Below are 16,124 nucleotides of genomic sequence, written 5' to 3'. Positions count from 1 at the left end.
ACAGGCTGTACTTAAGGTTCAAGGTGATTTTTAAGCTACCGTGATTTATGCAGTTAGCCAAAAATGATAAGCTTTAATAAATTACAAAAATAGTATAATTCAACCTTATTGAACCTATGTTAACAGCAAAATAAACCCACACCGGAGCACAACCACTAGGTAGATCTTTCCTATCAGAAACTCTCAGTAGCCGTAAATAATTTAATACGCTCTTCGAACCAATGTACGAATATTATCAGTTAAGAATTTCTTAATATAAGACTAGACTATGTCCACCCGACTTATTATTTTCATTTTGTTTCTTGAGGTACAATAAAAAATATTTATTTTTCTTATCACAGTTGGTTTTATTGTAAAATAATGAACACAGTAAAATTAATTTATTTTTGTTCTAAATACTATTTCGACTTCAGCGTTTCGAATTTAAACATAACTGAATCATGGGCAGTTGTTTGAAAGAAATTTTTGGACATCGGACTATAGGTAATAATTACAGTAATTGTACCACTTAAGAATTGTCTTACTTCAATTAAAATTAAACCAAACCGCAACAGTTGCAATTGCCAGAAGGCAACCTATAGTCCAGTATTTGTCGTTATCTTCATGCAATTGCTTTTCTACTGCTTTAATGCTCTCGTCGATGTCTGAAGATGGCGTTGATTGCACTTTTTCACCATAGAAAAACAAATAACGTGGTAGGACTATATCTTCTCTTAAGCAAAATGTATGTATTTCTGAAGTGTTAGGCTCGTGATGGTGGTTTATATATTTTTCATCATCAACGTACTGACACATAGCAACGCATCGTGTCAGCAGTCCACTTAAAGTTCTGTTTCCATTACATTTACCAGTAGTACGTTTAAAAATTTCTGATAAATCATTTCTCAGGTGAACTGCTCCTTGAACTAAATGCATACCCTTAAATAAGGTTTCATATAACCTATCCATCGGATAACCACAAAAACCGTAATAAGTGTTATGTCCTACCGCTCTAGTTCGGAAGAGTAATTTCAATCTAGATGCTTTTGGATACATAATTTCGAAAACGTATATTGGAGTTTCCAGTTCTTTAGTACACTTAACGTCTGATAAAATCCAAAGTAACTCATCACACTTCACTGTACGAAGTGTTGGTTCTGAGTTAATTACTAAAACCCAATGCATTAAATTAATTACTTTTGGACAACAATATTTCATGATTCTATGCTTTATATAGTGAAACATTACAAACAGACCTGGGGTTGCATTTATAACTTTAATCAACTGGTTAATGTCACATTTTTTCGTTTTGTGAAAATATACTGGGGGAATAACATTTGTCAATTCTTCACATCGACGGTTTAGGACAGCCGCAACAAATATTGACCATTTCCCGAAGCATGCATGAATATCGCTTTTCAGTACCTTTTCTAATTCTTCCAGATTATTATAGTACACCGATGTGAGTTCGTCTTCGTTGTATAAATCAGCTAATTTACTATCAGGTGAGATGCCATAGTCGTCTTCTCTCTTTTCCGAGTATATGTTACACTTTGCAGCCATCGGACGAAATATATTTTCGACACTGAACGATATTCAGTAAATAATATTAACGTATTAATTTTTACAAAAAAACCAAAAGGAAATTTTTTTATAGTTTTGTCAGAGCAAAAATTGATTTTGTGTGGAATAAGAATAATTTTATCTAAATCAAAAAAAAATTTGATTGACATATTATTGTGTGACTTCTTTTTTTATACAATTTCAATGACATCAATACAAATACTTTACACTATGTTTACACCTACAATTGTCAAACCTCATTTATCATATTTTTGTATCGATTTGTCTGGAAAATATCTGTTATTGGGCGGACACTTGTCGACTTAATTACGACGGTGTAAACTGTAAATTATTTATTTATCAATCACATTATTTTTACAATCCATCTATACAATATTTACTAAGTTTATTGGAAAGAAACTATTCCGATATCCAAAAATAACCGTTTCATGGTAATTAGCACCTTAAGCCAACGGTGTTTAATCTTTTTGTAAGTACGTGCCAAATACTGGAACTCTTTTTGTTGTTGAACTTTTAAAGTTTCAAGATCTTGACACCCATAAAATTTTTTTCTAAAGCTCAAAACAATCAGTCGTTACATATTTACTAGTATGTCTCTATGCCTCACACATACCATAGTTGAGAAGATTGAGAAAATTTTTTCGGTGTAGCCATCTTTAGAATACTATCATAATAGTATTTACTTAATATAAGTTATTCGCGTTACAATATTGATAAAAAAATAGTGATAAAAACAAAAAATGAAATGAAAATAACGAAGATAACTGACATTGTGATCAGTTGTATCGTACATCATACAAACGTGGATTATTGATAATTACAATTTCGTTCAGATTAATGTAATACAATTTCTTCAATACGTACTAATAGTTCCGATAGATACTAAAATCTTCGATACCGTATTATTTTCTAATAAAAAATCCTTTCCTCTTCTGCCAATAATGTATCTGTATTTTTTATTGCACCGAAATAATTGTTAACATATCATCTATAGTATACCTATAAGAAAGGAACTATAACATTTTGAGTTCTTCGTTATTATATCAATCGATTAGTTTGTCACACTTAAAGCCTTTACTCTTTTGGTAAAAAGACACTCGTGTGTGTCTCTCTGAAAATGTGTAAAATTTTTTTCTGAAATGTTGTCATATAACATTTTTTATGTCAAGTGTCTGAATGTCAAGATATACTTTTTTGACACAACTTTTTAAGTTCTTAATATAATATAGTATTGAAGTTTTCGTGAACATCTATCGAACAAAATAGCTTAATCGTTTTAACTCTGGGATCTTTTTTGTGTAGACTCTCAGCTCTTTACGAATATCTTTCTTTACGAATATATGGTAAGACTCCATTAACCTACATTCATGCAGTCTTAACATACGCAAATAGTTTTATTTTTTTTTTTTGTAGATTAGTTCATTATTTTATATTGTTTATGTAGAATAGAAAGAAGAGGTTTAAATATTTTTGTACTAAAAGATTTTGCACTTTTAATATATGACTTTCTGTAAAACATTTTTCTAGTGATAGTCTCACCTACTTTGGATTGGTACGCCATATATTGGTATAAATTTATTGCATTTAGTTTTATTCCAATTTGAAAACACTTTCATAAATAAAAAATCGCCTTTGTTTAATTTTGGTTAAGTCTTATTTTCCATTATCAAATGTATTCTCATTTCTTATAAGCATACTTTTTGAGACATTTGAAATGTTCTTAACATCTCAATTCAAGCACACAATACATATGCAAACTGAAGATGGTAGAATGGCTTATTGAACGCAGACTTCTTTTTCTGACTGTAGACAAATAGTCATCGATTTTTAAAATCAATAGTTTATATTCGACTTCATCAAACGATTATGTGATATCTGAAATCGTCATGGTGGTTTATTCTCTCCAAATTTTCTTATTCGAATCGTCGTTCGTCGTTAGTATTATGTTGTTAACATTTACTATTTCCATTTGTCTGATGCGATTACTTCCCTCTTCATTTTTTCTTTTTACTGGCATCATTTAATTTCTGAAATATTGTGCTAAACCTTCAAAATGATTATTTCTTCCAGTACTCTTCTCATTTCTTCCAGAAGTTTTTACCGTTTTAATTATTACATTTTCTTTTTCTTCATGTATTATATTATACACTTTTTGCGATACTTGCGAACCGTATACGATTCTATACACTTCAATTGATTTCACTTATGTACTCGATGTTATATCTGATATCAATTGCATTAGTAATGGAGTATATGTGCTTTGGCAAGTATATATTTCTCAAAGAACTGCAATGAGTACTCAACACTCGAGTCATACTCAAATCATTAGCTGAATTTCACATAAACGCATGCCTTCTCTTGTAAATACTCGAATCACGTTTTATTCGAGAACCGCGAATAATTAGCCCAGAGCTCCCTATCTCGGTGATAGGACTGCTACCTTGTAGACAAAGTTTGTTATGTTCGTTGGCGTCCAAATCTACCTCTGAATCTTTGCTGCTAAAGGAATTTCCTCACTTAAGCTGTTGTTGCACGGTTATCCTTCCGTGTGCTCGAATACCTACGTGAAGGAGAGGTTGACATTTGAGTCGAAGGGGCTATAGGGTACATATCACGACCACTCTTAACCGTTCTGCTTCTCTTTTTTGTCTTCTCGACTCCACTTCACTCATGATCATTCGTGAGTGTTACGTTTACTGTGCATATAATTTCCAATTAAAACAATCCCCAATTCAATGCGCACATATTTTTCAAGAGCACAAACGAAATATATGCATTTATAATGCTAACAGCAACAACGCATGACATAACGCATAACATAACACCAACACACAACATGAATAGAATTTTAGATAAAATAAAAATAAAATTAAAAAAAAATAAAATAAAAATAAAACTAAATAAAATTTTTACAAATGCCAAACCAACTCATCAGCTCTACGAATTTTTTATGAATGCTGATCGAATCGGCAATCATTCTTTTTTTTATAAGTACACTCAAGTACACTTATTCCACTCGAGTATATGCTATAACTCACGTGTCATCTGCTATGTACCTATGCTGCTCTACTTATAAAAGTATATGGATTCTTGTGAATTCTTGATATTTATGAATCTACTCTGAGTGTTAAAATTATGACTCGTTGCAGTTCTCTGATGTAAATGATATCAAGGAGTGTCAATGATGGAGTTTTGTAAAGCCAATAAAATTAGTTTTTGAGGGATGCCGCTATGGTCAATATTTCAATATTGTTTTTAATTGAAATTGTTTCTATTTGTACCTCTATTGTCTCAGTTTCGATGTTGGCGTCCAGATCTATAGCAATGAGTGGGTAACAATTAAGATTTTAGTTATTACAATTTTTATCGTTTAAATCATTAAATAACTTAATTACGAGGCATTTTTTTTGTTGTTTTGATATTTTTTTTATAATTCACTGAAAATATAGATTACAATAACGAAAAACGGACAGGGCTGTACAGACCAGATGCGAGCGCGGGCCAGTACAAATCACTATACAGTTTGGGAGCCGCAGAGGCAAATATAAGCGTTCGCTATTTTTTTTGGGAAAAATAAATTAATGATCAAAATGTTAAATTTAGTTTAAATAATTGTTTATTCATTTATCTTTAATAATTCTATCAATATCAACATTATTTTTAGTTGTTGTTAAACCCAGTGCTTGTGTAAGTGATTTATCAGTCAGTGAAGATCTATGTTTTGATTCTATAAAATTAAAAGTTGAAAACGCGTTTTCATAGAAATGAGTACTGTTCATCATCGATCACAATTTTAATATAAAGTTTAATAGTTTTAGGAAATTCTCGCCAAATAGCTTAAAAAGTTCAACTTCAGATTCTGTTCTGCTTCTGAAAAGAGGTCTGCTTGAAGGTCACATAATTCCAATAGTCTTTACATTTGGAATTGGAATTGTGAATGGATTTGAAAAAAGAGATATTTCGCTCTCTAAGAATTTAAAATCTTTGAGACGTTGCTCAAATTCAATATTTATGTTATTAAGGTACTTCAGGTGAACTAAGAAAAATAGGATTCTTCAACTTCTTCCATCTCTGGTAATGTACTTTGCAACACGGAAAAAAATAAAAATCGTTCTGTTCTATTGATATTTTGAATAATTTAAGCTTGCTTTTAAACTCACTTACATAGTACATAATATAGTAGAATATAGTAGAAAATCACCTTAGTTTGCATTAATTTCACTTAAAAATTCACGAATTTTTCTATGCGTCAAAGTTTTGTTTTCCCCTCTTATTAGATCTGTTATTCTAACAATAACTTCCGGGGTATTCGTTGGGCGTAAAAATTTTCCACATATGACTTCTTGGTGTACGATACACTGAATTAGTGCGCTTTCAACACCATTTCGTCTAAAAAGTCCTGTAATCCTGCCACTGCTCGTCATAGCTTTTGCTTCATCAGTTACAATACAAGTACATTTCTCATTACCTTTAGCTGTTCCATGTAATGCCACTAAATTTAGCATTTCCTCGGTAATTATACAATCCTCTGATACACAACGGATGAAAAGTAATAACTGACTTATATTAGTTTGGTCAGTACTTTTGTCCACAGCTATGGAATAGTATTCGCAAACTATAACGAAACCATAAAAATACATCAAAGGAAGATTTACGTAATTGGGTTAGAGTCTTTAATCTCTTTAGAATCTTATTTGTAACAATAAAATATTTATTTATTTTTAATTTATTTCCAAATACCTAATATCAGTGATCTTGGAAATAATTCTTGTATTTAATTATTCGAAAATAATTTTTTAAAACTGTAAGTACAAGAAATCGAAATCGTGTCCTGCCAAACTTGAAGTTCAGAGTCAGCACTCCTTAATATTATTTTTTAGAAGAAATAGATTTTGTATCTTAAAAAAAAATTCTTTTTTTAATTAAATATATTTATTCTAAATAAATAGTATAATTTTTTTTAAAGAAAACACTACATAATTTATATTAATATATATTATACACTAAATTATAATATATATTTACAAAAATAGTATATTTATATATTAACATATTATGAATTTCATGATTTGTGTTGAAACGTTTAAGTTAGTAGTAAAAATAATTGTAAAAAGTGAGCAAAATAAAGTTCTTGATGAACTGAAATCAAAACTATTAACAAACACTGCTTTAAAATGTTTTAAGATATTTTGGAAGAATAACACTTAATTTATTATACATTTTTAATTGGCGATTTTATGGTGTAACGATAAGGTCATGAAGATTTGAAAGAGTATCAGAACTATTTTTGCTCAAAATTCATAAACAATATGTAGTCAAAGTCGACATATCTCAACATAATAACAGAAAAAGATATTCCAGAAAGCACAAAATCGACTGCTTGCAAAAACAATCAAAACTTTTGAAATTGGCATAAATAAATAATCCCAAATAGGGTGGAATTTTTATCCCACTCATACAAGTACGAGTAATAGAACTAAGTGAAATCCCTTTTATTGCTGCACCAAGTTTTTGCCATAAAATAGGATTTTCCAGAGCCTATTTACAACTTCACACATAGACCATTACGTTTAGTGTGGCACATAATCCTTGGTAATAAAAGCAAGATTGTGAAAAAGTTTTTGCACTTCAGCACTTAGATTATGACATAAATATATTGCATTTTTAAGTTATTAGAAAAACAGAAATGTTTGCATAAATAACATAAATTAAAGATGGAAGATGGAATAATTGTGCTAAACTATAACAAGTTGAATATTTAAAAAATACGAAATCATTATAATTTTTCTGAAATAGAATTTTAATACTCGTATTCACCCCTCCAACAGTTGTAATTAATATCTGATACTTTAACTATTTCTTCCTATGTACCTATGGCAAATATAACGTAAGGATCCGAGTTAATTTTCAGTAGCAGATACTCAAAACCATATCAACTGCATTTCACACGTGTGGGGCATTTATGAATTTTTGAGGACTTTGTGGATTTTTCGAAATCCTTTCGTAACTTAAAAGGCATTGCCTATTGTAACACAAATATTATTGATTTTTGTTAAGGTCAGCTTTCATTTTATAAGAGACAAAAACATGCTTATACTGTGCGACAATAAAGTCAAAAGGTATTAAATCAAATTAAACCTTTCTCAAACGAAAGTCCTTTTGTCAGTTAACTTCAATTGTAATAACGCCACAGGGCAATGACATGTAAATGTTCAAAATTCGTAGGAATTTAAAAGCTTAAGCAAGTCATACTTGTCTTTCCGCCTTACGTACAGTACGTACAATAGTTGAATATCCTGGTTGAAGCAAGGAGAGTACCGTTTCAACTGTCGCGCACTGGCAAAACCGAAAACAATACATTTAAGGTCTAACGAAAGCAAAGGAATGGCGTTAAACACAGGAGTATTTATATTAATGTTTCATACTTACGCAAAATTGTGTTCTTATTTAAATTAATTAAGTTTATAGGATATAAAATAGAATATTAGAACAGTAAATAGGCAAACCTTAAAGGATGTATTAAAGCTTTAATAATAGCTGCTTATTTTTTCACATTACTAAAGGGAAAACCTGCCATAGGCCAATTAAATTATAATTCAAATGAATTATAAATTAATAAATTAAATTAATTAATTAAAATTTATTCACAAATGTAAATAGTGTTTTCCACCTAAAGATATAATAAGAAAATATTTATTTAAAGCATGATTTGAAACTAACTTTACTAAAGAGTATTTTCCGCCTTCATTCACCTTACCCAATGCTAGACACAAACGTTTTAAAATTACAATTAGTACATAGATAAAATACATACTCACCAGAAATTTTTATTAAGGTTAACTAAAAAGAAATAAAACTACTATACATACATAGCTCAATATATAAATATATGAGGTGCTTCCCGTTTCGTCACAACATCTGAGAGTTATACGTTTCAAGCATCATCGTTGCGCAGTCCTTTGAAGAAGAAACGATGCTTCAATGTTGCTAGGTGATGTTGTTCCGCTCATTCCGTGAACTTTGACATATTCTTGCGTTACATTGATAACAAGATCATTCTATCATAGATAGAATGGTGCATCAACTATACTCTGAAATAATTGCAGTAATGCAACTTTTGCGATGTGTCCTCAAAATGGTATACCGTAAGTCAATATTGGTTTCAAATATATTTGAAAAGTAATATTTTGTTATAGGTTATAGTCATGTGGGTTAAAGGACATATCGGTATTAAGCAAAACAAAAAGGCAGATGGTATTCAAAGCCCAGAATACCATTGGGCTAACACATGACTTTAGCCTATGTCGATATATGTATAACTTTACTTCTTCTTAACAGATAGAGAGAGCTGAGCACTTGTAGACAGACTAAACTCAAAATGACAACTCATGTTGAGGAAGACACTTTTAAACTATGTCTATGTTCGTACCTATATCTGACTATCTGGGGACACCATTGGCTTGGTAATGACTTGGCAGGCCACCTTAAGCTAAATGAGCTGCTTGCAAGAACAAGAAATGTAGTTATGCGAACGGTAGCCAATTTAGCTTTAACTCAATAACGACAACCGAGAATACGAAGGACTAAAAAACACTCAAGTCATTTCGTGTTCTATTTCAGCTAATCTTTTAGTTCAGCGAGGCCACTTGTTGGACGGTGTGATATCGCACCACTTGTTCCTAGTCACATTTTTAATTGGGCTTCCAAAAACAGCGGCAACCCAGATAGTTCCGTTTGTTAGGTTTGTAGTGCTATATATGAGTATGGTGCAACTGATATACACATATAGAATATGTGTTCCTTATACAAAGCAATTCAATTCAACTTCTGTATGTGTGCTTTGAACATCACAATATTGAATTTCAATCAATAAAAAGGCATTTAAAGTTACCAGCTTTATTCTATTTACTAATCTCTGTCAAAGTCACTTTTTTTAAACTAAGATATTTAAATAAACTATGATAGTTTTTCTAGAATGCAAAGACTATCAAAACTATTTGCACTAATCAATAAACATAATCTTATATTGATATGCATTATTTATTATTTGAAGTCATAACCACCAATTCATTTTGGTTCTATTGGTTTTTTTGTCTTGTGCTTTTCTATAATTTGATTAGTTCTTTTACATTTTATTTAACCAATATTGCTACTATTTTGATTGTTGATTTCAATTTTTTTGAATAAAAACTAAGAAACAGCAATTGTAGCATAAACCAATTACACACTTGAAACTCCATTTAAATCCAATATTTTGAATCCAATACACATGTTGAATCCAATAAATTTAAAAAACTTACCGGCATCCAGTGTCGTAGAATGGGAGTGAACAAACAATGGGGGATATCCAGTACGGGATAGATTGGAAAGCAGCACTCACATAGGGGCAACAAAGATCATGCACATATAATTATTTATAAGATTTTACATCTTTACCATTGAACTAACACATAGTAACCTTTTCTCTCATATAAAAATGTAAAAGAATCATAAAAAAATGAATATTGGGAAAATCTTCTGGATTCTAGCATAATCTAAATCATTTACTGGTACCTATTGCAATAAGAGATACCAGCAATGTATGGACTTATCAAAAGAAAGACTTAGAATCAACTTAAATACCACCTTACTAGACTGGGAATTTATATGGATGTAAACTGTAGATACTACGAACAATCAGCAACATATGTACTGTAAGAATGCCCTATGCTAATACACACATGGAATAGATTCCTACGGAAGGGGCAATAAAACTCTGTAAAGTAAAACTCTGTTGTATAGAACAACTTTTTATCTTAAAGTCTGTTTTTGTATTTCTGGGAACGTTAACTTTTATTTCAAGCGTAAATTTTTAGTATATTTCTAAATGTATTTCGGCAAATTCGGTTTTGTCTTCATGAGAAGAATTCCTGATATTTTTATCGACGCAACAGGGCTCAGTGACTTACTCTAAGCCCAGTATGGGTCACAATAATAACTGAATACATAATACTGTATATGTTTATATATACTCGCGTATATGATTTTGAATGGTGATTGTACCAGGAATGATGTTTATGCTTACGACGCCACTGGTAGAACCTATTTTGTTTTGATAGAAGCAATTATTGCAGTGATATCGTAAGATGCACACACACTTGTGGACATCTCTGAATACGATTCGAAGGAAACTATTTTATACAATTTCCATTTTATTTGAGCTGTGCTATATTAAATATGAGTATGTTAATTTTACTGACAAGCTTTGCCTAAATATTTATGCTTTGAATTTATTAAAATTTATAAAATCCATAGACGAAATCGTAATAAAAATTCATGGAATAAAGAAGTATTCAAATGTTTTTATGTTCATAACTTTCTCTGCACTGCAATGAACTGCAAGTGCGCAAATATGATATCCTTGCAGGAATATGTGTAACTATATAGCCATGCATGTGCATACGATGGTGTAGGTGTATATTTGGTAGCGAAATTTTAGCCATTTTAAAAGTTTATAAAACTGCATAAATCCTACACTTACGTTCTTCACTGGGCCCACACATAAGCGTATATGTATATGCACAAGCTCTGCTTTATAGTGTCTCACTGTTTGGCATTCCTTCCCTTTGTATGGTACAGTTAATAGAATTTTATCTAAGAGAAGTGCAACGAGCTAAAAACATTTCTGTGACATTTTTCTGACAACGAAAAATGGAACAAGTCAACGTGCTGACAGCAGTCTCAATAGATCAAGTGATTGGCTGGATACCACACTTCAAAGTTATTTTTTAATGCACCACTCCTTATGTGGGAGTTTTTGGGTTTGTTTCACTTTGGATACATAATGAGTGGAGATGCACATTCATGTCAATTAATTTTTCACAAATGCACATAAATTTTTAAATACTTCGCCCGCATTTGTCCGCATTTGTCCGCATTCATTCTATTTGGCAATGTAACCAATTTTCGGGTTCCCAAATATTTTCTAACATGTACGGGCCATTTGGAGAGCTAACCATTGGCTCCTGAGAACCAATTCAAATTGCCATTCAGCGTACTATATTTTGTTTGTAGTAATTTCATCGAACAATGCTGCCGTGCACCCGCAAAAAATAAATAAAATTGAAAATTGAAAATTGCAAATGAAAAATGAAAAATGAAAAATTTTAAATGTGAAATGTAAATGTGTAAAATATAGAATGTGAAATGTAAAATGTGAAATGTGAAGAGAAAATGAAAGCGAACAGAATATGTAAAAACTTTTGATATTTTCCAACGAGAAACTTTATCAAATATTCGTATTTAAAAATTTATGAAAACTGCGTTTTTGTGCAAGTGCACCGAAAGTTTCGTCATTGTAGATTTAGTTTTTAACATCCTTTTTAAGCCAATTCAATAAATTTCTGACTACTGCGTGTTTATCGTCGAGCAAAGTTCGGTATTGGCAACATTTTGAGAAGTTAACAGTGAAGGTGACAGTATGGAAAATTTAACTGATATAAGTTTTATACTTCTCAAGTAGCAAATAAACTTAAAAAGTCAATTGAGGCGAAACTTTCGCACATGGAGAAAACTCGAATAGTTTGTACAGAACTTAAAAAGGTTTTAATTAATTTTCGAATATTTTATACGATTCCTATAAATCTGAAACACATACTTATAGCTTATATTGCAATTAAGTAAGAGTGTATATTTACAGTAAAGTATAAGCTGTAACTACAATATGACAGTCATTCAAGTCTGCCAAAATATTGCAAGTCAAATATTTTCACTGAAAATTACTGAACTGAAAATTATTATAAGTATATTAATCCATTACCTATAGATCCGCTCGATATTTTGAAAATTTAGTGTACGCTTAGAGATCATAGCGGATGAAAGAAGTATTATTATTGTTATTATTATTGTTGCCACCTTCTGGGCTTAGAGTAGGTCTTTAAGCTCTGTTCCGTCAATAAAAAGTAGTATAGCAAAATTTCTACAATTCTTTTGATCTTCTCAAATATTCCTGAGATATGGCATGGGTATTTAAATACCCAATAGGCGTTGATGTGATAATTTTTCTATCCATTTTATATTTTTGGCATCTCTGCTGCTTAGAGGACACATTAAACTACCAAATAAGGGTGAGGGGTCCTCAATTTTTTCTTATTTCCCAATATTTGGCAGCATTTATCCTAAGCCTGTCTGTGAAAAACTAAAGTCAACTAGGTAAAAATTATGCTGTTATATTTTTATATTATAAATTCATCCTTCCTCTTCATCCTTAATCGTGATAAGGATTATAAGGTACACTTTCTTGGGTGTTTAAATACCCAATAGGCTGAAATTGGTGAAGTGTATTATAAAAACACACGATAAGAAATAGGTTTCGTAAAGGAATAATTCGTCTATAGAGTTACTGTTTTCCACAGAACTTTTATTATATACTTTGTGCGGTTACTTCATAAACAGCACTGGGATATACGTGACTTATATATTTTTACCTTACCACAGTGATTTGGTATGAACATTTTGTATAGAACTATTCTATCTGGCTACACCATACATAATATCGTTAATATTTGTAACATCACAAATAAACTGAGGTATCTGGGGTTTATATACTTGTACTTTACAACACTACAACAGAACATCACGTCGGCTATAAGTAATGCATCTATAGCCACACCTTATGTAATATCTGTTATAATTTTAATTTCACAAATATCTACTACTGTGGTGTCTGGAGTTTATGTACTTGCATTTTGCCATAATGACTTGGCTCGAATTTTTTAAAATAGTAAGTATTCTATGACTAATGCATTTATGGCAACACCATAAAGAATATAAAATGCTATAAAGAATTCTAACTTCACAAAAACTATTAGGGATTCTGGAACTTATATGCTTTTATTTTATGGTAGAATAACGGCTTGAAATGTTCGTACAGGTAAGCCGTATATATAAGCCACCTTTTAAAATAACCACCATAATACTAACATTAAAAATACTACAAGGACGTCTCGGAGTTATGTACTTATCAATTACAGTAAATGGCTTCGCTTTAATTTTTCGAATAGATAAACCGTGTATGATTTATATACATAAATAAGCCACCTTTTAAAATAATAACCATAATTCTAACTTTACAAACATTACTAGAGCGTCTGGGATTTTTGCACAATCATTTGGCAATCCGGCTAATGGTGAGCTATAACTAATGCAACTATAGCTATACCTTCCACAATATCTGTTTGCTTTAGTGCAACAAAGCTTTTCAACATTTTAATATAAGACATTGTTTCATAAATAAACCTCTATAACATAACATAACATAACATAACATAACATATTACAATAAATAAAGTAATAAACTAGTATTGACGATAAGTATTCTATTAATCTATATAAATGTTAATTATTTTGTGTCCAAACAATTTTAATAAAACATCCTGATGATGATTTCAGACTAAAGTCGAAATATCGATAAAATAAAAATTATTGCAAAATTAAATTGTGTTTTATTTTTCCTAATTTTTTTTTTTAATTTTTTAACAACAATAAAGCTTTGACCAATTAGCCAATTGACCAATATACTAATCTCTATATCTATTTGCATAAATATTTATGTATTTATCTCCCAGTCATATTGTTATGAAAAAATTTTATTTATGGTATATATATAAATAAAATTTTTTTTTCTTTATTTAATATAATTAAATTAATATAATAGAATAATATTATTAATATAATAGCATAATATATATACTACATAATCTCTATATAAACAATTCAAAAATAGCCTACAATATTTTCACTTTGGATCAATAAGTATGGTGTTAAAATCAATTTTTATCCTAAGCCTCTGAATTGACCTATATCCTGTGATCTCCATCAAAAATGAGGGAAACAAAGTTTATAACACTATTATTTAGAGTTAATATTTAGGGTCACCAATATATAAAAAATTACTAAAATATAATTTTTTTCAAAATGAAACACGTCAATATGCCATTAACCTATATAACCTATATAGGTTAAAGTTCTTACTTTGCGAGCTTGCATATAAAGTGACGTCATGGGATCAAGTAGTGATCAATTTTAGTTAGTTGGTTTATACCGATTCTAAACTCTGAATTTGTCTAGCTGGCTTACATACTTTGGCGATTTTAGCTACCCTATCATTGAAATATATATAAATTTTAGTACCTTAATTCGGCACAAACTTCATCCAAAAAGAGTAAATGGTATTTGTATGGCTTCCTGAATCCTGGTATAGTATTTAGTTTGAGCGTGATTATTGCTTTAAACAGCTTAGACTGATTAAGCTCATCTTAGAATATATTCAAAAATTTGTTGGCAAGATTAGCAAGAATAGAAATAGAGCTGTTGAGGTGTCACTGGTGGACATCTCAAAAGAAAATTATTGATAATTTTTTGGTCAAGGCTCGAAAATTGGAATTTCAATTTATAAAACCAATTTAAACTTAAAACCTTTGTGGCACATACACAATTTACTATTAGCACTAATAGTTTCTCATCTAAACCACCGCAATGAATTTCCTCCTCAACAAAGCAAATAACGTAATCATCGATACCGCCATAAGCTCTGAACCTTTGAGTCGTAGGTAAACAAGCGGGTTCTCTCAAAGCACCATAACCTTTCAACACTAAATAATAGTGTCTTTCTCTAATATCAACTTCAAATAAAAATGGTTTATTATAGATATTTGATTTTAACTTTTGCTGTTTATAATGTATAATCTTAAGAAAGCCTATGTTTTCAACACTTTGCTGGGGATTTGATTCAATGGCATTGACATATTTTTGATTTTCTTTTTTTTTATTTTAACAACTGATTTGAACACTTAAGATATATGTCCACACTGTGAAAACAATTTAAATTTAGTTTAACTAATGTAGTGCTAAAACTTTATACGACTATGTGAAATTGAATATTTTGGACATGACTTCAGTTTTTAAGTGCTATTGTGTTTGCTGCTTTCCATTTGACTTAGTCTATTGGTAAAAGGACTTCGATTAGTTGAGTGCAATTATTCTAGCTGACTCAGCTTTTCAAACTTGCGTGCACGTTCGACTTTGGTTTCATTTAAAATTACTATTTACAACACCTCCTCCAATGTTGTGTTGACGTTTTGTAAACCAGCGGATCGAACTTTTTAATGCAGGGTATGGATTAAAATCATACCGTGGATTGCAGAATTTGCATAGGATTCATCACAATCTTAGTTAGACCACTTATAACATGTACCTTTTCAACAAAATGCTGCGTCAACGCAGTGTTAATTTCAATTTATGTTTTCATTGAAAGCTTTTTCACTCTGCTGTCAAATAATTTCTGCACGAGTTCTAAATTTTCTGCAACTATCCATTTCAGAATGCAAGCTGGTTTACTGCTATAAACGTCAACTCCATGCGCTTCCAAATGTTATTCTAGTTGAAGCAGATGGGTCCTTTATGAAAATTTTAAATTGAAATCGATAAATACTCTGCGCTAGTGTTTGCTTCGCTTAACAGATTATAGACTAATCATTGATGCTGCTCTATAAATCGAACAATGAATTTCTTCTAGGATTTCT

General features: G+C 30.5%; 2 protein-coding genes across 2 annotated transcripts; both read right to left on the bottom strand.

The window, feature by feature from the left end:
- Positions 1–525: 525 nt before the first annotated feature.
- LOC119688537 lies at positions 526–2,217 on the bottom strand. The gene is made up of 2 exons (XM_038103211.1): positions 2,177–2,217; positions 526–1,564 (listed from the first exon to the last, which is right to left on the bottom strand). Exons 1-2 carry the CDS (start codon positions 2,215–2,217, stop codon positions 526–528), a joined length of 1,080 nt encoding a protein of 359 aa, XP_037959139.1.
- A 3,548-nt stretch (positions 2,218–5,765) lies between these two features.
- Positions 5,766–6,068, bottom strand: LOC119688536. The gene has a single exon (XM_038103210.1). It carries the CDS (start codon positions 6,066–6,068, stop codon positions 5,766–5,768), a length of 303 nt encoding a protein of 100 aa, XP_037959138.1.
- Positions 6,069–16,124: the final 10,056 nt, after the last annotated feature.

The sequence above is a fragment of the Teleopsis dalmanni genome, chromosome X, assembly GCF_002237135.1.
Source record: "Teleopsis dalmanni isolate 2A chromosome X, ASM223713v2, whole genome shotgun sequence".
NCBI lineage: Eukaryota > Metazoa > Arthropoda > Insecta > Diptera > Diopsidae > Teleopsis > Teleopsis dalmanni.
Note: the sequence above shows the minus strand (reverse complement) of the source record. Positions and strands in the feature narration are given on the sequence as shown.

What these genes read in the sequence shown, in the direction of transcription:
- LOC119688537 (XM_038103211.1), bottom strand. Translation starts at nt 2,217, where the DNA reads ATGGCTACACCGAAAAAATTTTCTCAATCTTCTCAACTATG. An exon ending in TCTCAATCTTCTCAACTATG is followed by an intron (nt 1,565 to 2,176) that starts GTATGTGTGAGG and finishes AATATCGTTCAG; the next exon opens with TGTCGAAAATATATTTCGTC.
- LOC119688536 (XM_038103210.1), bottom strand. Translation starts at nt 6,068, where the DNA reads ATGCTAAATTTAGTGGCATTACATGGAACAGCTAAAGGTAATGAGAAA.